This window comes from Centroberyx gerrardi, chromosome 22 (assembly GCF_048128805.1).
Source record: "Centroberyx gerrardi isolate f3 chromosome 22, fCenGer3.hap1.cur.20231027, whole genome shotgun sequence".
In the NCBI taxonomy this organism is placed as follows: domain Eukaryota; kingdom Metazoa; phylum Chordata; class Actinopteri; order Beryciformes; family Berycidae; genus Centroberyx; species Centroberyx gerrardi.
This window is the reverse complement of record NC_136018.1, coordinates 3039428-3065838: the sequence shown is the minus strand read 5'-3', so window position 1 is coordinate 3065838 and position 26411 is coordinate 3039428. Positions and strand designations below refer to the sequence as shown.

The 26411-nt window shown below is 44.0% G+C and overlaps 1 protein-coding gene across 1 annotated transcript; it reads left to right on the top strand.

Moving 5' to 3' along the window:
- Positions 1-827: 827 nt before the first annotated feature.
- Positions 828-23251, top strand: map7d2b (MAP7 domain containing 2b). Its single transcript, XM_078291527.1, has 17 exons — positions 828-864; positions 1947-2030; positions 3965-4030; positions 4202-4362; positions 9012-9165; positions 10827-10916; positions 13238-13327; positions 13802-13923; positions 14433-14506; positions 14599-14807; positions 17119-17257; positions 17976-18156; positions 18524-18628; positions 19087-19150; positions 21026-21170; positions 21887-22179; positions 23140-23251. The coding sequence occupies exons 1-16, from the start codon at positions 828-830 to the stop codon at positions 22173-22175; spliced, it is 2010 nt and encodes a 669-aa protein (XP_078147653.1). The 3' UTR covers positions 22176-22179; positions 23140-23251.
- Positions 23252-26411: the final 3160 nt, after the last annotated feature.

Genomic DNA, 26411 nt, shown 5'->3' with positions numbered 1-26411 from the left:
CAAATAATGACGTAATACCGCCGCTGGGCTCGTGCCTGGCACGTGCGGCTGTGACACGAGCCAAACGGTCTCCAAATGAACCAGTGAACCAAGAGAGAGGCGCGAGGAAGGCTTGTTGATTTCATAAAACGGCGATAACACACATTTGAATTAAAAAAGAAAGACAGAAAATTGTGTTTTTGTCTTTTATTTTATTTTTTAGTCGACACTGAACAATAATAAGTGCTAAAATGTTATTCTTCCGCCAGCCAATGTAGTTCTTGAGCAGTAGCTACCTGGTTGCCAGGCGACAGAGTGATTTTCGGTTAGCGCAGTAATATTTAAATTACTGTGATGCGGTCACAGGTTCGTGTTACCGAGTTAGCCAATTAAAACTGACGATTGGAACTATCCGTTTTACTCAACTTTCCATAAATAGATATTTTTATTCGAGAAATAAATTGGGAGGCATAACAATTAAGAACGGTTATCCATATTTCCCGTTTTCTGACAGGTAAACTACACGATTTATTTACAGATTTAACGTTATTTTTGTGTTAAGAGATGAGAAAGTAGCCAAACTGATGATGCTAGCTAGTCTACTCTGAGTCACCCATCTCTCTCTCTCTCTCTCTCTCTCTCTCTCTCTCTCTCTCTCTCTCTCTCTCTCTCTCTCTCCCTCTCTCTCTCCCTCTGGCACAAGCTATCCACACTTGGCATATTTTCATCTCTCCTTGCCGCAGTCTTTATATTGAACGGTCGGTCTGCAGTGGATTTCAGCCCGGGCTCCAGGTGAACCGGGTCCGCAGGGTCCTGTCAGTCCTCCCGGCTAAATATCGACGAGCAGGATGACCACGGTGGCTCCAACCCCTCCTGACATGACAGGTGAGCTGATGCCCTCTCTTTCTACATTTAGGTTACACTATTCCCACTAACACATCCTGAATGGGGATACTCCCACACACATATGCAGTGGTAAATAAAAGAAAGAAGCTAGCTGTAACCTATCAATGTATACTCTCAGAAAAGCACTGATTTATATAACATACACCAGCTGGAGACCATGTATGTATATACCATGTATAGGGAGACTTGAATTTCATATTGTTAAGATTTGTGTCAGCCTAATTGGTGCATAAAGTGAGTTTAGGTGGGTTTACCCTCCAATGCATCCCTGCATCTTCACAGTTAACAATGGGCTGACTGTACCGGATGAATTTATGTATGTTTCCTAAATCAGCCATGTAATAGAGCAGCATGATGTCAATGGATAGTTTAATATAGCTGTGTGTGTCCTGCTGTCACAGTGCCATATGTCATGTACCTCAAGTGACGAAGCTGCAAGAGCTTATAAAACCTGTGATTCAGCTGATTTTTTGATGTGTTGTAGTGTCAAGTGAAGATGACGCTAAACACAAGGTGCTGCATAATGGGACATATGGGACTTAACGCAGATTTGCATGTATTTACATATCTAATGAGTGATTTGAGTGTGAGTGTGTGTGTGTGTGTGTGTATGGTGAGAGAACACGTTCAGCCGTCTCCTGCGTGCAGACAGACGTCGGTCGATAGTTGTCCTGCGGTGGCTGAGTTGTTATTTTTCATGTCAGTTTGACAGATTGCCAAAGAAAAACACAACAGTAAGAGGGTGAGTGCTGCACCCAGGAGTCCTGCACCAATAGCTGCTGCTGACATTTGACCCCAGCAGCAATATGGAGACTGACAGAAGATTTATGCAACTGGAAAGCCATGACAAGGGCTGTGCATGGACATTGTGTGTGTGTGTGTGTGTGTGTGTGTGTGTGTGTTTGCATGCTTTTGTCAGTGCCTTTCATGTTGACAAATGCAGGAGCCAGGTTTACCACTTCAGCTGTCATTGTTTTCTTATTCTATTCTTGCATATAGCTGTATTTGCCTTGTAGCCAATGTACCGTGAGTCATGTGTGTCTGTTCTCTCCAAAACGCAGCCCTGACTCCGCCCCCAGCGCAGCCGCTCACCAATAGGCATGCGTCTCCCTCGCGGACGTCATCCGATCACAGCAGCCCAGCAGGTAAACTCCTAATCACTCCACAGCCTTTGATCTGTTGACCGTTTCTACAAATTGGAAATATGACAGCATCAAGAGGAGAAACAAATCTACCAGTTGGCAATGCTACAGGTTATGCTGGTGCCAGGACATCATAATATTTCATTTAAATATTTATGATAGTTGCCTCAGGAACCAGACCTGCACTTAGCTTATGTGTGCTTGCTTAAAGGCATACTGAGCAGGATTTTCCCCCTTGAAATAGCACAAACTCATCCAAAAATTATCCTACTCAATCTTGACTTATGGCCCATGTTAGTGTGTGACAGTGTGTGTGTTTGCAGAGAGCCTGCTGCCTTCTGCCTGGATTTTCTAATTTCTGAATGTTCGGGACGTTTCTGGGCGTTGACCTTTTGGCAGCAGGTGTGTCCGCCTGCAACCAAAATCACTGCTGAATCCTTTTATATCTAAAAGCCTCGCTGGCTGCGGTAGCGGTCCCGAACTTTAAAACAGAGCAACTGGTCAGAGCGAGTGTGTACCATGAGCTGGCAGCTAGCTACCGTTAGCGTAGCTTCGTTGTAGTAGAAAAGCTGATAGCTAACCGGCAGCTACCTTTCAAACAGAAAACAGACCAACTCTGTGTCGCTCTTCATCCCCATCCTCTCCTTCAATACTCTCCAACAGGTGAAAGCCAACAGATTGACTCTCGCTTTGGAACGAGCCTTGTCTGCTTGGTGTTTCGCCTCGCTGTACTTTTTTACTGGTTTTTACCGTTCTGGCAACCGCAGGGACGAGTGGTCATCTTTGAAAGTTGTGTTTACAAGCCACAAGCAGCAAAATCCTACTCAGTATGCCTTTAACAAACATCCCATACTTAAGATAAAGTATACAAATATGAATGCACAATGTGTGTGTGTGTGTGTGTGTGTGTGTGTGGATAAAGGGACAGAGCTGGGTGTTGGATTCATACATGCAAGGCCAAGTTTGAGGGGCTGCTTGAGTCTTGTGGTTCATGAGCCTGCCGCATAACCAGAAGGGTACCGGTTCGATCCCTGCAACAGACCAACTGTATGTTCTCACAGCAAGCAGGGCAAAATTCGCTTGACTTGAAAAATAAGAAAGCAAAATTGCATGATGCAGTGTCAGCACATTTGATGCCGCCACTTGCCACAACAGAAAGCAGCCAGGACTACAGCACAGCATTTATGGTTGGTGGTTGTAGGTGACATCTTTGTTGACGCTGAGGAATGATAAGACACTATAGATTACTTGAAACTGCTTCAGCATTATATTTGTTATTCTATCATGCTTGCATTTGAATCCTTTTGCACCAGGCTTTGCAGCAGCATCACGACCAATGTCTTTGGGGAATTTAGCTTTTCTAATGTTTTTTGTGCAGATGTTAGTAGTCAGTGTTATAAATACCCAATGGACATTTTCCTTGCTTTTGATGGGGGGAGAAATATACAGACGCCTGGATAGAGTCTCACTTCACTGCATCAGGCACATTTCTTACTCGAATTGAACAATTTCCGTCACGCTCCATTTGCCTCCTTCTATTGACTTTGCATGTATTCACGCTGCTGCTAAATGTTTTTCCGCGTTCTGTCTGAACGTAGGGAAAGTGTGTCCATCAGCACCCATGCATCCTGCTCAAGTGTCCTTGAGCAAGACACTGAACCCTAACCAGCTCCAGGGTCCTGACCTCTGACCTCCCTGTAGAGGAAGGGGCAAGAGAAAAGATGAATTTCTCCTTGAGGAACCAATAGGGTATCACAAAGTCGTGTCCTAGTTTCTCAGCATACTGCAAAATATACGCACCGGCTTCAGCTACAGCCATCTAACGTTGTAATTCACTTGGGATGGAGATAAGTTACAATGTCCAGTATGTGACAAATTACCTACAATCAGTTGAATTAGATTTGCACATCCCTCTTCATTTTTCCTTCATTTGCAAGGATCCCCGCGGATGGACAGGTTCCAGTTAGCAAAAGAGCGACGGGAGGAGAGAGAGAAGACACAGGGTAAGACTGACTCTCCAGCTGGTGGGGCTGCATGTGGTCTGTCCCTTTCATCTGTCACTGGCACGGCTCACACACACACACACACACACACACACTCACTGCATCATATATGGGTGCAGTAATGTGTGTGCGTTGTGTATTTGCGTGCTAACACGACACACGTGTGTGCAGATCTGTCGGAGGTGCTGCGTGATAAGGAGCGTCGCGCGCAGCAGCAGCTGGAGCGCCAGGCTGAGGAGCGAGGGAGGAAGATGGAGGAGCAGAGGAGGAAGGAGAAGGTCCGCAGGACGGCCGCCGAGGAGAAGAGACGGCAGCAGCACGAGGACGAGAAGGTCAGAGGTCGCAGCACACTAATGCCGTGTCCACGTCATATCAGAAGAACGGGACGATGTCTTGTTGCTGCAACTTGGAAGCGTTCACGTATTTAACTCGTAACGGCCACATCCAAGATGGCAGCAACAGTAACCTCTTGCAGCAACTCGTTACTTTAAAATCATGCGTACACGAACTGCAGCAGTTATTGCTCACTCTTTGTAAATATAATTGATTGTATTAGTGTGAATATTACTGAGAATTGTAATTTTGTTTACCACCTGTGTTGACACTTTTACGTCTACAACAAATTCCACACGTTCTGCTTGAAATTACCTCTAGGAGGTTAACGTGACCATTTTCCCGCAGTCGGCAGCTTTTATTTACAGTAAATCCAATATGACGTGAACGCAGCATAACCCTCCCCCTCCTCTTCTCTCCTCCAAATCATCCTGTTTGTCCATTCCTCTGTTCCTTCTACTCCTTCGGCTTATCTCTCCATCCTCGATCAATGAATCACTTCACTCCTCCCACTTCTCTCCTGTTCACATTCACAAACATAAACTAAGAAACTAGATCATAGAAATAACATTGGAACGATTGGCTTCGGTGTATCGCTTTCCAGCAGTGATCAGCTCTTGGCTCTGTGCCGCTGAATTGATGGTGAAGCCATCCATAACCGAGTCAATGCATTTTCTGATACAGAGCACAGTTCCTGCTCTGGTTATGCTGAGTTTATGGAAAAAGGAAGCGATTAATGCTGTAGCTCAAATTAATTTGTATCAGCCGAGTAATCACATGCAATTAGCTGAAGCGTGCAAGGTTTGGCTGATTCACTGCATTGGACTTAAGGTCACGGTATACTTGCTGCAGGGATGAATTTTAGCAGGTTGGTACGATCAAAAAAAGGACATGGTTGTGGAAAAAACAAAAAGCCACATCATCCTCTGAGTCCTCAGTGTGAACAGGCTTGCTGGTCTAGTCGAATTTGTCACACACCAGCCTGCTTGTCTGTAACTGGTCTAAAATATCATGTGATTGAAATATCACTGTGTTTCTATTTCGGGGGAAGTTTGACTTTGTTGAGAACCACTGCCGTTACAGTACCGGTTCAGTCTGGGACTTGGGACCCCTGGGGGTTCACAGATGATTTTGGGAGTTTGCGAGACGATTGATGGATTTTGAAATAATTAATTTCTATAAGCACTTACAGTATGTACTTTCCTATACAAATGTATTGTCATGTTTTTACTGCTGGTGTCCGATGCCTTTTTCTCAAGTAGTAGTGAATAGTAAAGTAAAACAGCCTGAAAAGGGAAAATAAAAATCATCATTTAGTGTCAAAGTTCACCATTCTGAATCTTTAGTGGTGAGTAGAGGTATGAGCAGGCATCGCTTTGTTTTTGGGCTTCATGAGGCTGAGAACACCTGACTCAGTATAATCTGTTTTAGTGGCTAACATAAATTCACTGCTGTGTTTATCCAGTAAGGCTCACAGTTTGACCTACAGCGTAAGACGTGTCTGTCATGATTTAGTGCTGCAGGGTGCTAAGCAGCAGATGAAGGGTTAACAAGCTCTGTGTGTCGGTGACAGTCTGGTCCACAGAGGGTTCAACCATTCCGCTCAGAGGGGGGGTTCTGTGTCTTTATTGATCTGAAGGCTCTATTTGCATGCTAAGAACAGCCTCCCCCCCCCTCTCTCTCCACACACTCATATGCATAACTTAATGACATAATGATTGGTCAGTCTCTTGGGGCGTGGGGGGCGTGGGGTGGGGGAGCTGAACAATGACATCATCGGCAGCGTATCATGTGCCGTTTACTGGAACAGGCGGTCAATGTGTCCAGCGCTGGAACAGCACATATTTCATTTTCCTCTGAGAAGAAAAGGGCCTTCTGAGAACCTTTAGAGGTTCTGCAGATTATAACCTCAGCAGAACCACAGAAGGTTTCTTGAAAAAAAAAAAACCTTTACAAATGGATCATGAACCATGATGCTGCTTCCATAAACCTCCAGCCTGCTTTGTTGTACGGGGCTAAGAGGTGTGAAGAGTCTCAGTGTGTTTCTGCTGTGTGTTGGGTTCTGTCATTCAGTCAGTCTGACCTTTCCCTCTTATAATCAAAAACACTTTCTGTTCAAACATTTCTGAGAACAGTTACAGTTACTGCTGCAGAGACAGCATGGTGCAGGACTGCTTACAATGTTACTGGGACATATTATAGTATAGTATAGTATACTATTCTATGCTATACTATACTATACTATACTATACTATACTATAATAGACTATACTATACTATACTATATTATAATAGACTATACTATATTATACTATACTATACTACAGTATACTATAGTAGACTATACTATACTATATTATACTATACTATAATAGACTATACTATACTATATTATACTATAATAGACTATACTATACTATATTATACTATACTATAATAGACTATACTATACTATATTATACTATAATAGACTATACTATACTATATTATACTATACTATAATAGACTATACTATACTATATTATACTATAATAGACTATACTATACTATATTATACTATAATAGACTATACTATACTATATTATACTATAATAGACTATACTATACTATATTATACTATAACAGACTATACTATACTACAGTATACTATAATAGACTATACTATATTATACTATAATAGACTATACTATACTATATTAAACTATAATAGACTATACTATACTATATTATACTATACTATAATAGACTATACTATACTATATTATACTATAATAGACTATGCTATACTATATTATACTATACTACAGTATACTATAATAGACTATACTATATTATACTACACTATAGTATACTATAAAAGACTATACTATACTATATTATACTATACTATAATAGACTATACTATACTATAATAGACTATTCTATATTATACTATACTATACTATACTATACTATACTATGCTATACTATACTATAATAAACTATACTATACTATGCTATGCTATGCTATAGTATAATATACAAGACAATACCATACCATACTATATTATACTATACCATACCATGCTATACTAGACTAGACTAGACTTATACTATATTATACAATAATAGGCCTCTACTATACTGTACTATTCTATGCTATGCTATGCTATACTACACTATGTTGTACTATACTATACTATGCAGCACCATGCAATAGTATAATTTACTACATTATACTATACTGCACAATACTACACTACTGAGAGAAAGCATGTGTGTTTTCTGTTGTGTTTCATTGTGTATATTTGTGTTGGTCTTTGTCTGTAGTGTTGGACAGGTTGTGTTGTGTGCTATTAGGGTTACCTTAAATGACTCTGCTGCATTCTGTCCATCCATCCCGCTCTCTCTCTCTCTCTGTTCTTTTTTGCTCTATATCTCTCTCTATCGCTCCCTCACTCACCTTACATTTCTACTCTTTCTCTCTCTCTCTCTCTCTTCTCTCTCCTCCTGTTTAATTCTACCCCCTTCTTACTGATTCTCAGCTCACACCCCTCCCCCTCTCTCCTCCCCTCCTGCAGTGTGTGTGACTCTGCATACACCTTCAGCATCTCTATATATATTTATATATACAGTATATGTACACTCACAGCTGCTCTCTGCCTACAAATTAACACCACCACTTTAATGGTAGTTGTTTCCAAAACAGTATGACTTGCTGGACAAAAGAATGATTGGTAGAAAAACCAGTAAGAGAATAAATCAATGGTTCTCAACCCCCCAAAAACAAAGCAGTGTCTGATCATGACCCACTGTCATGACATTACATTATTTCACAAACAAAAGGCATTTCTCACCAAGATTAAAAATAAAAACATGATGTTAGATTTGGCTAATTTTATATAAGTATATTTCTTATTGTTCTATTTATATTTGTATTTATTGTTATGAATTTACATATATATATAAGACCAAGGGGAGTGGAGGAAGCAGGGAGAGGAAGGTAGAGAGAAGGAGACTGGAAGCAGGGAAAGGAAAAAAGAGCATTGGAGATGAAACAAATGCAACCTGTATCAATACCCAATCCACCCACGCAGTGAGTGTATGCGCAGCGATGCGTGTGTGTTTTGCTGGGTGTGTGTGTGTGTGTGTGTGTGTGAGGCTGGTGTCATCCATAGAGGGGGGGAGGGAGGGGTTACGTTTTGTCCCCTCCCGTCTGGCTAAGTGCTCTCTGAAATAGACTCAGTCATCAGAGACAGGGAGAGGTAGAGAGAGAGAGAGAGAGAGAGAGAGAGCGAGGGTGGGGTGAACAATTGAGAGGTAGGAGAGAGAGAGAGCGAGAGAGAGAGAGAATCAGTGCTACCTAGAGGGAGCGGCAGATGAAGACAGAAAAAGGAGAAGAGAGAGAGAAAGGATAGAGAGCAGGCTGCTGTTTTATGTATCGCTGAGTGACAGACAGCAAACGAGCGAGCGCATTTGACCGCTGGCACAGAGACAGAAAGAGAGAGAGAGAGAGAGAGAGAGAGAGGACGGTGGGGCGAGGCCGCTGCGGCTGCATGCGGTAACCATGGCGCAGCCGTCTCCGAGCGCATCGCCGGGCATCCGTCGCCGTAGCGATGGCTCGGTGAGAGAGTGTCTGTTCTTCCCTGTTTTGGAACGGAACGAGCAGGAGAGGCTGGAGGCCCTGGTCCGCCGGAGAGCTGGGGGGGCCGAGAGGCGAGGAGGAGGAGGAGGAGGAGGAGGAGGAGGAGGGGAGGCCCGGGACCCCCTGGATAACAGGCCCAAGCGCTGGACCTGGGGAGGACCTCCTGAAGGAGTGGAGGGTGAGTACACACACTGAGGGAGGAGGGGAGGAGGGAAGGAGGTGGGAAACGGCGAGGCTTGAAGGCGAGGAGGTTATGGCGGTGTTGTGAGAGCAGGCAGCAGGAGAGGAGGGTTGGTTTGGGTTGTAGACCAGGGGAGACCGTGGGGGTGGATGCTTATTAGTGTACAGAATTGTCGGGGGTGGGGGTGGGGGGGTGGGGTCTTGAGGTCAGGAAGAGGGGGATGGTGGGATACCGGTTGGAAAGGATGGGGGGGAAACACTGCGGCCAAACACAGGTGGAAGCCAGAGAAGGGAGGAAGGGGAAGAGAGAGAGAGAGACTAGACAGGACAGAAAGGAGGATAGATAGAAGGTGTCAGAGGAGGAGAGGCGTGACGGAGCGAGAGAGGCGAGGACGAGAGACCACAGACAGACAGAGAGAGAGAGAGAGAGAGAAGAGGAGAGAAGGGCAGCGGATGGAAAAGGGTGTGGAGGCTGCAATGCAGGGGGAGAACGCCGCTTTTGTCTCTAAACCTCATCAGGGTTATGAGAGGCTGTGTGTGTGTATATGTGTGTGTATATGTGTGTATATGTGTGTGTATATGTGTGTATATGTGTGTGTTTTCATACACACTGCACAGTTGACACAATGACGTTTATCACATCACTCTGTCATAACTAGACCTGCCTGTTTACATTCTATGTAGACAGTAATCAGAATCAGAAGATGTTGTCGTTACACAGCACAGTTTCCGAAATGCTGGTTTCAGAGTGGTGTTAGCTGTTAGTTTAGCTCATGAATATGCTACAGGTGTGTGTGCATGTGTGTGTGTGTGTGTGTGTGTGTGTGTGTGTGTCAACGCACTGTGGTTTATTTCCTTGCTGGGCCTTGGGAGGCGGGTCTAATTCCCAGCGGAGCGGGAGTTACACATCTAACCTTGAAAGCAACAGAGGCCACGCACATAAACAAAGACACACAGTGACATGGTGGATGTTTACTGTGCCGACACCCGTCTCTCTCTCTCTCTCTGTCTGTCGCTCTCTCTCTCTCTCTCCGTCTTTCTCTTTTCTGCACTTGTCGCACCACTCATCTTTTCCACGAGTTTCTTTTATTTTGCTGTCGTATCAGCCAGCAGGAGGCCGGAGAGGCAGCAGGCAGCAGCTTCGACTCTGTGGTGCATTCATAACGCCATCAATTATTCACACCACACCACACAGCACAGCACAGCACAGCCCACCCGTCCCAGCACTGACCTGGGACCAGGGTCCAGCCGGCAGTGTGTTTTGTGTCTCCTGCCCGGCTGCGTGGCAGAGAGGCTGGTCTGGGATCTGCTGTGGCTCAGGAGAACGCTCACTGCAGCAGAAATAGCAGCATCTCATCTTACAGCGCTTCATTGGATTAAAGGACAGCAGAGACTCGCCGGCGACGCACAGTGTGTGTGTGTGTGTGTGTGTGCGTGCTGCATATTTCCTGTGTGTTGCAAAGGTATCAGCTCAAACAGTCGTATGTTGATAAAAGTTCCGGAAGATCCAACATGGATCTTCACAAGGTTTTCATCTTTAGTGAATGTTATGGCTGCTGTGTGCTAGTGACGCAGGCATGTGTGTGTGTGTGTGTGTGAGAGTGTGTGTGTGTGAGTGTAACGCTTTGCTCTCTCCGCTCTGCTTCACCTGCTGCCCAGGTAACCCTAAGACCCCGCCTTGCCATGCCATTGGCTCAGCTCAGCCCAATGAGCTTGCTGCTGCTTCCAGTGCCAGCCAATCCCGGAACGGTACAGACCACCTGACTCTCTGTGTGCCACGCCCATATTGCCCCCCTCCAATACTGTGTCACCTGCTGTGTCACCTGCAGTCGCCCCCCTGTCTGCATGTGTGTGGACGTCCTTGTAGCTTCACACTGGCTGTAACATCGTCCTGGACTGTGTGTTAAGTGTGTGTACTGTGTTGGATGATGACTCCAGTGGCCTGCATTATCACTGTGCTGTATGCAGTGTTGGGGAAACTTACTTTTAAAAGTAATTAGTAACTTTACTTTGTTACTTACCTTAAAAAGTAACAAGTTATGTTACAAAGTTGCTCTTTATTAAAAGTAACTCACTTATATAGTATTTTTGCGTTACCCACTTCAAAAACCTGCTGTAGCAACATGGCTTGTGCTGCAAAATGTGTTGTCATTGTTTTAAAATGTAATGCAAGGCTGTTGCTCTGTTGAGTCAAGCAGACTCAGATTAGCAGCATGTTGTCTGTTGTGACTTTTTTCTGCTTTATTTTTAATTTCTGCCAGCCAAAATGAAATAATATGAAAGAAAAATTAATGTAACAATATTCTAAATTTCAAAGTAACCAGTAACAGATTACAAGAATTGCAAGTTACTAGTTACCATAAAAAAGTAAGTGTGTGTCTGTGTGCAAGTGTGTGTGTGTGTAAGAGGGAGAGAGAGAGGGGTGGGGGGAGAGAAAGACTATTGCTATTGTTCCTCATGTATTCTCATACTGAATCACATGCTTATCAACAGTTCCATGATCCATCTTCCCTGTTTTGTTCTCTTCTTTGGATGAAAGCATCCGACACATGGGGATATTTCACATCGGTTGGATTGTTCCCATTTTCAGTGTGTGCTTCACAATGTGGTAGCATTATTAATTAAAAGGCCCAGGCTCAGTATGGGTGTCTGGTTTGGACGCCCCGGCTGCCCCCTCCCACCCCCCTCTCCACCCCACCGCTATCATAACAAAGGGCTGCTCCACTTCCTGTCTGCCTGGCCCGTGGCCATGTTTAGTGATGCATACATATCTCTCTCAGTAGGGGGCCCAGTCTGCCCCCCCCCACCTGCCCCCAACCCCCCCCCCACAACACATACACACACACACACATCATACATCATACCAGACATTCCCCCTGCAGCTATCAGTGAAACTTATTAGACCCCACCTACACACAGGCAACAAGCAGATAAACACACACACACACACACACACACACACACCATCCACCAAACATTTCCAATCATTCCTGGCCTACATTACATTACAGATGCAGCCATTGCAGAAGTCCCATTTTAACTGCATGTTTGCTGAGCCGCTGCTGCACTGCTGCTCCATCCCCAAGAGGAATTTCTGAGAAAAAAAAACAAACTTTTGGTTCTGTAATTTATAAGGAATTGACTGATATCTAGTGGGTCGGGAAACATTAGAGTTTGGTTTTATAGTATTTCAGTTTTCTTCTACTGTATTGCATTCATGTAAGAATTGCCTACAGTGGGGATGCAGGATAGATGCAGGATAAGCTTAAAACAACCATCAGAGGAGAAAAGGAGGCCGCACTAAAGCCAGTTTAGGGCCTCCAGCCTCAAAAAAAGGAAGCTGAGATAGTAAAAAAAAAAAACAGGTTGCTTTAATTTGACTTTGTGCAAAAAATGAAAAGTGAAGACAAAGAAAGAGAGTGCTGATGATAGCCTGATGGGGTGAAACATTCGCTTACATTTTTCTTTGTCTTCACTTTTCATATTTTGCACCATGTTGAATTAAAAGACCTTTTTTTGACGCTTGATACCCCGACTGGCTGGTTTTCCCTTTTGAGCCAACACACCCAAAGCAGTCACCAGTGCCTTAGTGAACACAGGCGCAGTATAAAACATGTCTACTCGCAATTTAATGGGACTACAATGGCCGCCACTGCATCACCCCCCCCCCCATTTCAGGATGAAGGAGATTGCGGATAACAGCAGACTCACCCTGTATTCTGTTGCAGCAACACATTTTCTGCAGCTTCATTTTCTTTCTTGCATCACCAAGGTTAATGAATTCACCGGCCTGCATGACTCATTGATCAGCGGGATTATTTTCTGTGTGAACTGGCAGTTTTTTTTTTGTTGGTTGCGTTGATGAGTGTTTCTTTTGTTCCCGGGACGTTTATTGAATGTGCGTGTTCGTGACATTTTACGTCATCAGTCAACACAGCGGCAGCCGGCGCTTTGTTTCTTTGTCACAAGGGTCTGACCGGACCAGGAGCAGGCTGTCTGGCTTCTGTGTTTGTATGTGTGTGTGTGTGTGTGTTTTATGTCAATGACTTGCGATTTCTGCTTTTTGTCAGTCAATGACTTCCTGACTCCGCCCTCCTCGGATCAGCCAATCAGCAAACGGCTCTCCAACTCTTCAGCTGCTCTCCACTCGCCAGAGAGAGGTGAGAGAGTTTGCTGGTATTCAGATTTTATTCTAACTTTTAGTTCCTCACAGTAGTGTTTATCAAACTAAAGGTTGGGACCCCAAATAGGTGGCAGGCCTACAACTGTTGCGGCCCCAGATAACAGTAGTATGTTTAAAGGAAGACACCAAGTTTTTTGCAGATTGGCCCATTGTTCAATTTACCAGTTAAATAAGAACATAGATACCAAAATCATCCATGCCATATTATATTATGAGATATGAGATATGATGTATATCTGGCCTTTTCATGTATATTGAATTTTGAATGAGAGAGAATTCGAGTTTTGTGCAATTCTGAATAACTACATATCTTTCATATATTGTAAATATCTAAGAGAGGATTTGAGTACTTCGAGATTGTATCCTTTTAATTTCTGATTTCCCTGGATTTGCGTCAATGTGTCTGTGTGTGTATTTGTGTTTGTGTGTGTGTCGGTCTGTGACCTGTCAGTGTCTGGTCTGTCCCATCGTACAGCTTCTTCCCCCAGCAACCAGAGACCGTACAGGAGTTCCTCCAACCGCAGGAGCATCACCGGACTCTCTGAAGAGACCTCCAGAGCCAAAACACCCACAGTCAGTCCTCACACACACACACACACACACACACACACACACACACACGGACACTCACCTAATTATAGCTGAGGTGTAGAGGATTGAAAGAGCACATTAGCATGTGTCGGGTTTTGAGCCATTTTGTTTGTTATGGTAATCTTAGAAATATGTTGAAATATGCACACACACAAACATACACACACACTCATACACACACACAACTGTGCCTGCAGCTATAAACTGGAAAATTAAAAGTCCTATGTATAGCATTTTTATCATTGTCATTATTAATGATTAATTAATTAATTGGTACCTTGGTATAATTGCTTTAAACAAATGAGAGCATGGTGGAGCTGATTGTTCTCACAGCAGTAGTATTGTTAGTTCTAGTGTTTCTCCACATTAAGACTACATTTCCCATCAGCCCCGTTGCTTTCTGCCTTGATGTTACAGTGCTACATGTAGCACTTTTACATAATGAGCATTGCCTTCATTATATAGAAGTCATTTCTCTGTGTGACTTGCAGGCGGAGTCTCCAAACACACCGGCCCGCAGCTCTTCCTTCAGGAACCACAGCAAAGGCCCCGGCACGCCTAAACGGTACAACACACACACACACACACACACACACACACAGAACAGGTGTCGTCAGAGCACAGCCAGCAGGCCCTAACCCTGGCTGTGGTTTCCAGGGTGCGGTCCACCAGGAGTCGCGCCCAGTCGCCCTGCTCCCCCGGCCAGTACCCCCCCTCCCCCCTCCGACAGCGGGCCACCACCCCCGGCACCGACGACAGGGGCCACGCCGAGGTCAAAGGTCACAGCACCCTGGAGAGGAAGTCCTCCAAGTCCGAGAACTCAGAGAAGAAGATCCCCAAATCCACCAGCAGAGAACTGACCGCAGGTGAGGGAAGTGTGTGTGTGTGTGTGTGTGTGTGTGTGTAAGTAGGTAACACATTACAAGCAGATTATAAGCGCATTAGAAGCATTGCTAAACTTTTCTTAATCATCAGACAGGTACTAGAAAATTCCATCCAATTTAATATAATTTCATATCATAATAGAGATGCTGCAGTAGGATCTGTGATATCGAAATCGATCCAGTTCCCAAATTCTCGTACTTGGATCGGCAAGTGAAGCTTCCTGATACCAATACTTTAACGATCTGCTCCTCGGCGTAATAAAATACTGTTCCAGCCGGAGGAGAAGTGTCTGGCAGAGCAGAGAGAGAAGCAGAGAGAGAAGCAGAGAGAGAGTCAGAACAACACCAGACCTGAGGCGAGCAATGCTGCTATAAATACATATTTGCATATACATATAAATATATTTGGCATGAACGTGATTTTTGGTGAAAAACACTTAAGTTCACTATAGAATCCTCCTTAAATATATTTACTTAGGTACCTTATGTTACTCAAAAAACTGCAACACGTTTATCAATATTAATTGTTTAAAAGTTTATTAAAACTATCAATATTTTTATTAGAAATTCTGGCGGAAGGCTTTATTCTATTTATTTAGTTTTGGCTAGCTCGACACTGGTAGGAGAAACCACATGAAAATGCTGAAATGTCATTTGTGAAAAAGAACATTCTACTCATTTTTTTATTATTATTTTCATTTTCTTTTATTTGATTGAGGATTGTTACACATTTTTCAGTGCATGTTTTGATCAAATTAAGCGCTTGTTCCTGTAATTGGGCAATATTAGGCAGTAAGAATTCATGTTAATTGAGTGGTACATGGATCGATTCTAAAAAAAATTGGTATCGGTGCACCTCTAGTTATTAAGTATACAGTAGTTTCCCCATAAAATATTCAACCCCCTAAGATTTTTCATATCACACTCTGGTTAGAATCGTTATCGGGCTTTTACAAAGTCCTTATAATACCATATTTTTTATCTACATGATTAGAGCATTTCATTCTGTTGGAGACAGAACAAGAGATAGAGAAAGCAGAGTGAGAGAGAGGAGGAGATGTACAGACAGAGAGAGGGAGAGAGAAAAAGATAAAGAGTCTGGAAGAGAAAGAGAGAGAGAGAGTGAAGGAGAGAGACAGAGACAGAGAATGTAACTTGACCTTCCCAGTGGAACAGAACATCCTCTCCTGTCCGTCGCCTGAATTAAGTCTATATGTCTGCCTGTCTGTCTGTCTGTCTGTCTGTCTCTCTGTCTGTCTATCTGTCTGTCTCTCTCTCTGTCTGTCTCTCTGTCTGCCTGTCTGTCTGTCTCTCTCTCTGTCTGTCTCTGTCTGTCTCTCTCTCTGTCTCTCTCTCTGTCTGTCTGTCTGCCTGTCTCTGTCTGTCTCTCTCTCTGTCTCTCTGTCTGTCTCTGTCTGTCTCTCTCTCTGTCTCTCTCTCTGTCTGTCTGTCTGCCTGTCTCTGTCTGTCTCTCTCTCTGTCTCTCTCTCTGTCTGTCTGTCTGTCTGTCTGTCTCTCTGTCTGTCTATCTGTCTGTCTCTCTCTCTGTCTGTCTCTGTCTGTCTATCTGTCTGTCTCTCTCTCTGTCTGTCTCTGTCTGTCTATCTGTCTGTCTCTCTCTCTGTCTCTCTCTCTGTCTGTCTGTCTGTCTCTCTCTCTGTCTCTCTCTGTCTGTCTGCCTGTCTCTGTCTGTCTCTCTCTCTGTCTCTCTCTCTGACACAGACAGAGACAGGCAGACAGACAGAGAGAGCTCTGTCTGTCTGCCTGTCTCTGTCTGTCTCTCTCTCTGTCTGTCTCTCTCTCTGTCTCTCTCTCTGACACAGACAGAGACAGGCAGACAGACAGAGAGAGCTCTGTCTGTCTGCCTGTCTCTGTCTGTCTCTCTCTCTGTCTCTCTCTCTGTCTGTCTGTCTGCTTGTCTGTCTGCCTGCCTGTCTCTCTCTCTGTCTCTCTCTCTCTCTGTCTGTCTGTCTGTCTGTCTGTCTCTCTCTCTGTCTCTCTCTATCTGTCTGTCTGCTTGTCTGTCTCTCTCTCTATCTGTCTGTCTCTCTCTCTGTCTCTCTGTCTGTCTGCTTGTCTGTCTGTCTGTCTGTCTGTCTGCTGACCTCTGTGTTCCACAGTTAGCTTTTGTAAGATTTTCTGTTTGTCTAAAAGTTAATTCACGTCTGTTTTCTTGTTTTGATGTCATCTCAAACTCCACGACCTCCCTATTATCCTGACTATCTTTGTCCTTATTTTTCTCCACATCCCCCCTCACCCCCCCCACCCCCACCCCCCACCCCACCCCCCACAGAGTCTCCAGGCACGCCCACAGGCAGGAGTGTCGGTGGGACGACGGATGCTGAGGAGGCGTCCAGGCTGCTGGCTGAGAGACGACGTCTGGCCCGAGTCCAGAAGGAGCAGGAGGAGAGACAACGGCAGGAGGAAGAGAGGTGTGTGTGTGTGTGTGTGTGTGTGTGTGTGTGTGTTTATGTGTGTATATGCCAGCTGTTTTTCATCATTTTCCATCATGCCAATCGATTCGGACCAAAATCTCATCACTTGCTTCACTGCACAGCTGCTTACATCTTGTTTGCCTGGGTTTGGCTCTCCACTACAGTCCTATAGGGCCAATGGACTCTCCAAAAATCAACCCCAAAAAGCACCCAAAGCTTTTTTCAACACTTAAACAGGCTGTATTGTATTGAAAATGACGGGGAAATTAGGTCCAGGTGGAAAATGCCTGGAAGTATCCTTTAATTAGAGTAGGAAACAAAAATGTTTGGCCACTGGCCATAGTGTCTAGTACAACCCAAGTTCATTTTACATTTTAGGCATTTAGGTGATGCTCATATCCAGAGTGACTTAGAAAGACTGCAGCAGTACAATAAGCTTCAGTTTGTAGTTCACCAACATTACAAGCAGAGGAGAGCTCTTTGAAAATTGCTAGGAAAACAAATTCATCGTCCATTTTCACTTTTCACTTTTTAACCAGCCAGCTAGATGTTTAGAATAGAACAGGACTCCAAATGATGGTTGGTAGAGTAGATTAACTTCCCAGTGTTTGGCTGGTGGCTGCTGTTCATTTTGCTTCCTGAATCTTACTAAATCTTTGTGTTTGATAATGTCTGTGTACATCCTGTCTCTCTCTCTCTCTCTGTGTTTCTTCAGGCTGAGGGCCGAGGAGGAGCAGAGGAGGCAGCAGGAGGAGCTGGAGCGGCAGGAGAGAGCGGCACAGCAAGCCGAGGAGGAGAGAGCGAGGCGGGAGGAGGAGAGGAGGGTCAGGGAGGAGGAGGAGAGACGGCAGAAGGAGCGGCGATGGAAGGACATGCAGGAGCAGCTGGACAGAGAGGTCAGGGTTCAGCACATTTCTAATAGGTACAAATATCTGGTTTATTTTGGAAAGGACAGACACAATGTTGGTTTGATTAAAGCTGCTATGTGTATCATTTTAACATCAATAAATCATTACTACATTCATTTTGAGACATTAGTATAATTACCGTAAACCAACAAGACCATCACCCGTAATACTGGCAGCCTCTACTGGCTTCTACACTTTAGCTGGAAATCTGCTGGATTGCTTTATGCAACCTGTCCAGAGTGTTTCCCAGCCTTCTGCCCAATGCATGCTGGGATATAGGCTCCAGCACCAACCCCCCCCCCCCCCGCTTTGGCCCTGAAAAGGAATAAGCAGGTAAGCTTTGACTGTTTTCCAGAGGGAGGAAGCCTTCCTGCGAGCCCAGAGAGAGGCAGAGAGGAAGAGACAGGAGAGAGAGCTGCTGCACATCCAGGAGGAGCAGGAGAGGCTGCAGAGGAAGAAGGTAACACACACACACACACACACACACACACCATCAAACACCATCAAACACCATCACTGACACACTCGCACATACAGACTCTCTTAACATTCCACTCACACACTGTGAAAATGCTGCTTCTTTTCACACTGAACAGATTTCAGCACATTTCCTATTCCCTGAATTCATAAACTGATTCATAGAATATTTAGTTTTGTTCAATCCGAAACGAGACGAATGAGATGCAGCATTTCAGTTCAGCTCAGTTTCCACATTAATCTCATCAAACGGCCTTTCTCTGAATATTGTGAAAAGGACAGTAAAAAAACAAGATGGATTTCATCGTCAGTTTCTTTTAGATCTCACGAATGACGGCGTCTGTCTGAGGAAAATAACATTTCCTCAGCAGTGTCAACATAATGTCTAGTTTCAGTCTTTCTCTATAAACTCTGGTGACTTGTGTTTGTCTGATCTTACAGAGAATCGAGGAGATTATGAAGAGAACAAGAAAGAGTGAAGTGGATCCTCCGTCTCCCGCCCCAGGTAGACGCTACACACACACACACACACACACACATAGCAGCAGCACCGAAATGCTTCAAATATACACACATACAGTACATATACATAAGCCCCCACCCCACACACACACACACACACACACACACACACACACTCCCACTTACTAACAAACTCTCACCTCGCTAATAACTTCATTTTTCAGTGTAATTTAAATGTACTTTATTCTCTTACTTATCATCTTAGTCATTTTTTCACCATGTTGTGTTCTGCTGTCATTCAGATCCTGTTATCCAATCCAGTTGTGCCTTTGCTTGTCATCTTGCTTTTTGATTTTATGGTTTTTGGTTTCCTTCTTTTGTATATTGTATTTACAAGCTTGTTTTTTTTCTTATCTCACTTGCACAAATCTGTAATTTGTGGTGTATAAAATCTAATCAGAGTTTCTGGGCTGACTGCAGTGTGACTCAGCAGTGTCAGCCAGGCAGGGAAACAGCTCCCCCCCGTGGTTTACAGCAGTAACACACCGAGAAAAACGCATCATTCGCTGACAGTACAAATGCGTACATTTTTTTTTTAGCATGGTTGGCTGCAGTGGGAATGAACCCCCTCACCCTGACAGAGACTCTGCCTTGCTGCACACACTGAGTTACAGCTGAATTCATATTGTCCGGAACAGAGTGCACCTGTACCTGCCTCTTTCTCAGGGGATTGAACCCGTGACAGACAGGCACACTGACCACTGTACTAACAAGCAGTCAGTAGTTGGTAACACACCACATTTACCACACATTTCCTCAGAACAGGTGTATCTTCCAAGTATAACAGGCTTTATTTTTTCGACTAACCAAAGCATTAGAAAACATTGGGGGCAGCAGTAATCTAGAGGTTAGAGGAGAAGCGGGCTTATGACTGGAAATCCACCGAGTCCTGGTGCGGCCCGGGACGATATGGAGTGGGAAACAGTCTATGGTGGGAAAGGGAATAAGTGACACTCCCCACTTCCTCAATAGCTCAAGTTCAAGTCTGTTTATTTGTCATATACACAGCCTACACAGGGTAAACAGTGCAATGAAATGCTTATATGTCGGGTCCTCTCAGTATAAAAAGAATAGTAACATATATTCACAAAGATAAATAAAGAATTAAAATAAAATAAGAATCAAAATATAAATAGAAAAACCCTCCTAAAAAATTTAGGAGGAAAGAAATAAAAAAAAACAGCATAAGAACATAATACTGTAGTGCAAAGTGACGTAATGTGACATAAAACACACAAAAACTAAACTACACAAAAAGAGAAGGAGTATGAACACTCAGTCAACTAAACCTGGATAAATAAAAGTTAAAATAAAAATCACTGACATTTTCATATAAATAAGTGTCCCTTTTGTCACCAACTGATATAACCCAACAGTGATCCAACCTACAGTATATCCAGCTGATGAAATCTCCTCCACTGTCTGTTTTAAACAGCCGGTGTCTGGTAGATCTTTCCTGGGAAAAATCTGCCGCACAGGAAGTGATGCGTTTAACGTTTCCGGTTTGTTTGGAATAAACAGAAGAAGAAGAACTGGGTCGTTAGCATGAGCAGCCTGAACAGACAAAGAAAAGAGAAACTCAAACTGCAGCAACAGAAAATCCAAGCTCCGCCCACACTGTTTGAATGACAGATGATCTGTGGGAAGTGCAGTGCAGAAACACCACAGTGAGGCTGAGGAACAAAGATGGAGACTAAATAAAAAAAATGAGGATCTTGCAGATTACTACAACAACTACAACTAACATTTGCCAATATACGGACTGTAATGTAACTACTCCTTGTGCTATTAAACAAGTGTAAATATCTATGGACATTTAGGGGAACAGGTGAGTAACGTTACCTGTGTCCCCCCCCAGTCTCTGAGGCGGGGGCCCAGGCCGGTGAGGTGCTGGAGGAGGACGTCCCGACTCCGGCTGAAGCCCCTGTCATCACACTGGGACCCCTGGAGACCAAGAGCTGTGTGGACGAGCTGTCTGACGGAGTCCAGTCTATGGATGTCAGGTGAGACTGTCTGTCTGCCTGTCTGTCTGTCTCTCTCTCTCTGCCTGTCTGTCTGTCTGTCTGTCTGCCTGTCTGTCTGTCTGTCTGTCTGTCTGTCTCTGTGCTGTTTTAGCTCTCTCAGGCTGCGTTCACACCGCAGGATTTCATGCTCAATTTCACATCGCTGCTGCTCAGTTGTGGGTTTTTTTGGATGGTTTTTTTGTTCATATTTATTCCAGGATATAACCCGTATCCCATACCAATATGAACTGACAGCGATGAGGAAAACATGTACGCAGAGTAACAATAACTAAAGACGTCACATCCATTTTTTCTAGCTAAGCTTCCCCTGCTTGTTTTGAACACATTTCAGTTACAGTCCATGCCTTCGAGTTTGACTGAATTGAGGCGTTTCCTCTCGTCGTCCTCCATGCTGGCTCAATCAAGCTGCCATGGTGCCAAGATTACTACAGTTGTCTCATGTGAATGATGTTAAATTCACTTATTGTCACTGCAACATTGACAAATTCTGATCATTCAAATAGAAGTCATTCCTCAGGATCCGATTTTGTACCACATATCCTAGTGGTCCAGATTAGAAGTGAGAAAATGAGACTATATGTAGCTTTTTGCTGTTCACACTGACTAGAAATCATCAGATCTGAGTCACATGTGAGGGGGAAAAATATCAGAAAGGATTGTTTTTATATTATTATTATTTCCCTCTGCCCCCTCAGCCCAGTGTCCCGGGATGAGCAGGCGAGCGCTCAGGAGTTTTCTCCGGTCACTGAGGGAATAGACGGAGTGAGTAACAGCTGCACCCTGGAGCAGCTGCTGGACCTGGACGCCCCGGGGCGAGGTCAGGGCCAGGGGGCCCAGACGCCCCCCTACCCCAAGCTGCAGGCCGGCAGCGGAGCGGCTCTGGGAGACCTGAACAAGAACCTGCTGATCCAAGCTTACAACGCCGCCTCCGAATCCTCCCAGCTCATCCACAGCCTCAGCCCCGGCAAACTGGACGTCCAGTAGCCAGGTACACAGAGACACACACACACACACACACACACACACACACAGGGACATGTTTATTTACAACGCAGTGATGTGTGTAAAATAGGTGAAGGGATAAAACACAGTACTAAAACAAAAATATGCAATAAAAATATGTTATTTGTGCAAGTGAGATTAAAAAATTAGGTCCTAAAAAACTTACCATGTGTTCACATTGTGAGTGACTTGGTTGATGAGTCGCTCTATTCTGAATGATTGTGGGCGGGGCCAGAGGTGGTATTTTTTGCTGCTCTAATATTACTTTTCATAACATGTTGTTTTGATAAGTTAGCATACCTAGCTAGTAAGCGCTAATTAAGTAGCATTAATCGAAAATAAACATAAACTTCAGAGCTTACCATTGACCCCAAAAATGAATGCAACTGTTCTCCAAGCTTTGTTTTTGAGACGTTTATTCCTGTTGTCTTTCAAATAAAAGTTGTAGAGAACTGGGACGCTTTGAATGGATGTAATCAACTTCTTCTCCATGTTGCACTTGCCAGGTGTAACTGTTGTATGAAACAAAGTGACATCAGTAGGGAAACAAGGAAGTGCAGAAATCGGTGAAAAGTTCAGCTGTGGCAGCTTGTTCAGCTGGTCGCTCAGCAACGGAAGAGATGAATGGACCTGCTGACTTGTTGATCACAGTGTGTTCAACAAGTCAGTGCAATTTTGGCACGTTGGCGGCCCCACGGTCAGCGGGAGGTAACAGTTTGAACTTTGAGGACTTCAACAGAAATCCTGTAACGTGACGTCGGTAAACTGCAAACTCCTCAGAGCAAAATGTCTCCCGAGCGTAAAAACAAATCAAGATGACAAGGAAAGACACAACTGGACAGTTCACCTCCTGCAGGACAGAAATGTTTCGGCTGTCATCTCATTGATCTGCAGATAGGTAATCGCTCTTGGCACTTTGTCACTTTGTCTTCCCTCTCTCTTCCAGGAAAGTGAGTGTTGCTGGAGCTGCAGGTTCGGTACAGACAGGAGCCAGGAGAAACAGAGTGGTGAGAGACCAGATTGAGAGAGCATCACCTCCTGCTTCCCTCCCTCCCTGCAGCCCACTGGGAGAAGGAGAGACCCTCCGTCTGGACCCCCCCCCCCCCCCCCCCTCCTCCTCCTCCATATTACCAAGCTCATCTCCTGGATTCCCTGGATAAACACACACATAAACACACACTCTTAACCGTAAAGCTTCTGGCAACATTTTGAGGCGATGCAGACGGGAAATTTTGTGTCGCAAATAATGTTTCAGATGACGTTTCTCCACCATGAAAGGATTATGTGGCAAATTGAACATACTATTCTTACATGTTCATCGTGAGAAAAGGTTGGAAAAAGGTTAAGTAAAGGCATGTAAATCAACTTTAGTTAAGGTTAGGGTTAGAGTTAGGCAACGAGAACAGTCTGGATAAGGTTTTGGTCATGGCTGAATAAGGAAAACGTTAACTGAAAATGAAAACTTCCCTCCCAGTACAAAACTTGTTGTCATGAGTTGGGAATTGAACCTGCATCTTTCTAAAAAAAAAAATGGCATTGTTTTGCTAGAATGTAAACGTGGAGCGATATATCGTCCCATCCCTATTATTTATATTTTAAGACTTTATGCTCATTTCACTAAATTCCCTGAAACCAGGCGGCCTGAACGACAGGATCTTTTCATGATACGTTTATTCCTTCAACCCCGGTCTGTAATCGTCATCGACATCGTCCCTCTCGCCTCTGCCTGTCCCCGTCGAAGGCGACATCGCCCGTCTGCGTTGCCTCAAAGCGTCGCCGGAGCGCCGCCCGCTTCAGCCTCTCCTCCCTGCCTGTGTAATACTCTGTATATAGACGTGTGTCGGTGTTTGTGAGGGGATAGGAAGTGACTCTGTAGCGTTTCTCCAGTGGGAAGCAGTGAATCCTGTGTAGCTAGATAACCTGTTCATCCCCTCTGCACACTGAGGGGCTGCTGTTGGCTGTTGGCTGTTGTAGCTGTGTACTTCAACCATGTCTGGGCGTGTCTCTCTTGCTGTCAGTGTTTCTGATGGTTCCTGTGTGTTTAATATCATCACTGACCTGCTGTACTGTTGAATCTATTCAAAAAACACTTATTACGACTTCTATAAAACCCAGCTACCCAGTCGACTGTAGATTTGCTATCATCCTGACACCGGACAAAACTCCTACAACAACAACTCTTATACTCCTGCTGTTGACCCATAACAAAGTAGCCTATAGCTTTGGTTTCTCTGCTGCTCGTCACTCGGTCCATGGACTTTTTTGTGGCGATATTCCACAGTGAGGATATGAAGAATACATGTGAGGGATGGGGGGGAACAAAAAACGTGAAAAATGTCCTGTATTTTTATCTGCAGGTCAGGAAAATATCGATTACAGTGTGTTGTGTATTTGTTTGGCACTTCACTGTAAACCGCGCTCGCCGCAGCTTAGTGTGCACTTAGTTGTGTGTTTCCACCCGCTCCGAAGACGCTCGTACACTTCAGACCCCCGGATTCTTCCTCATTCTGTAAAAAGACCCAAAAATATACCTCACCGATTTAAAAACTAAGACTCTGGTGTGTTTAACAGCCGCTCATCGCCACGCAACTCATCACCTCTTGAGGCCTTAAACCTCTGTTGCTGTCAACATCCACCCGTAACACCCGACTCCGCTTCGCTCTCAGGGTGTGTGTCGCCCAGCATGTGTGCCCTCGCTGGTTTTAGTACCGCTCTAGTCCTCGCAGTAGACTCGAGTGTTTACCGAGTCACTGCAAACCTCCACTCTGTCGTTTTAAGTTGCCAATCTCTGTATCGACTCCCCCTCTCCCCATATTAGGTCTTTATTTTCCAGATTCTGTTGATATTCATGGTATAAGGGTCTCCTGGGGCCCTGCGGTTGTTGGGGTTCCCTTGTATATGAAGTAAAAATAAAGGACATAATGTTTATCACAATATTACTTAACTCTGTGACACTGCAGCTTGGTGGAATTATATCATTGTAGATGTGGTGCATGGATAACTGCTGAAAAAGAACAATAAACTTCATCAAGCCATCTGTGTCAGTGAGTCGGATCAATACAGAAGAGAAACAATACAGTGTACAAAGATTAAAGATCTGTGTGACATGTTTAGTCTTTGACATCTATCCAATGAGAATGCCACTTACACCAATATGCAACATGTTTTATTCACCATTATCACTGTATTGTGTTGACATGCTGCACTGATATTACAAATTAGCTGTATTAAGTGGAGAGTTAAGCATTTTGACTGAGACTCCTACACATTATCAATGTTTTGCTTTGATGACTGAGTCAGGATCAATATATATATCGGATAATTTTTATTTTTTATGTAAATTTTCCTAACATTGACCCGATGGTGGTGCAGTTTCCCCGGGTGCTTTTACTTCCCCGGATCTGTCAGGCGGATGTGGAAAACGGACAACGAAGTTAACAGATGCGTTAAACTCGCCAGAATAACCAAGAATAGGACTTCCGGTTTGGGCGTTCAACCTTCAAAATAAAGGCGCTAAGGTTTAAACATTGAAAGACGGATTTATTATATATATATATATATATATATATATATATATATATATATATATATATATATATATATTTACACTGAATCACCAAACCAAAATGAGAGAGAGAGCTCAGATTAATGTTTGATATCATAATGATGTTGAAGAAAATCTATAATATGCACCATTTGTTAACTACATAGACTGTATGCTACACTGCACAGCTGAACACATGCTAAATTGAACACTGCACAGGTCATCTTTGATCGTTGCTGGACAAAATACAAAATGGTAAAAAAAAAAAATAATAATAAAAATACTCCTGTACATACATGATACTTAGGCTCAAGAGGTCGCTGAAACATCATGGTAGGCCATGCAAGTGTTATATTATCAGACAGACCCTCAAATTCAGTGATAGGCCCTATCATGTTTTATCTCTATGGGCCCTACTGCAATGACAAGTGACATTTTCAGTAACCTTTTATTGATGCTGAACAATTAGAATTAAACGTTATTTGTATTGTTCAGTTTAAAGCTTAATTCCTTGCTTTTTTGTGCATTTTTTGGAGTTGATATTTGATATTTGACTGGATTTTTGTGGATATGTACAAATAACTAACTTTTATTCTGAAAAGTGCGGACCGGACGTCTCAGTCTTGTTCTGGGACAGGGCTGAAGTCCACATCAAGTCATCAACACTGCCATTT

Bases quoted from the DNA above. Each gene is read 5' to 3' on its own strand.
- map7d2b (XM_078291527.1), top strand. From the start codon at position 828: ATGACCACGGTGGCTCCAACCCCTCCTGACATGACAG. The intron at 4,363-9,011 runs GTCAGAGGTCGC...CGGAACGAGCAG, and splicing joins AGCAGCACGAGGACGAGAAG to GAGAGGCTGGAGGCCCTGGT. The intron at 13,328-13,801 runs GTGAGAGAGTTT...GTGACCTGTCAG, and splicing joins TCTCCACTCGCCAGAGAGAG to TGTCTGGTCTGTCCCATCGT.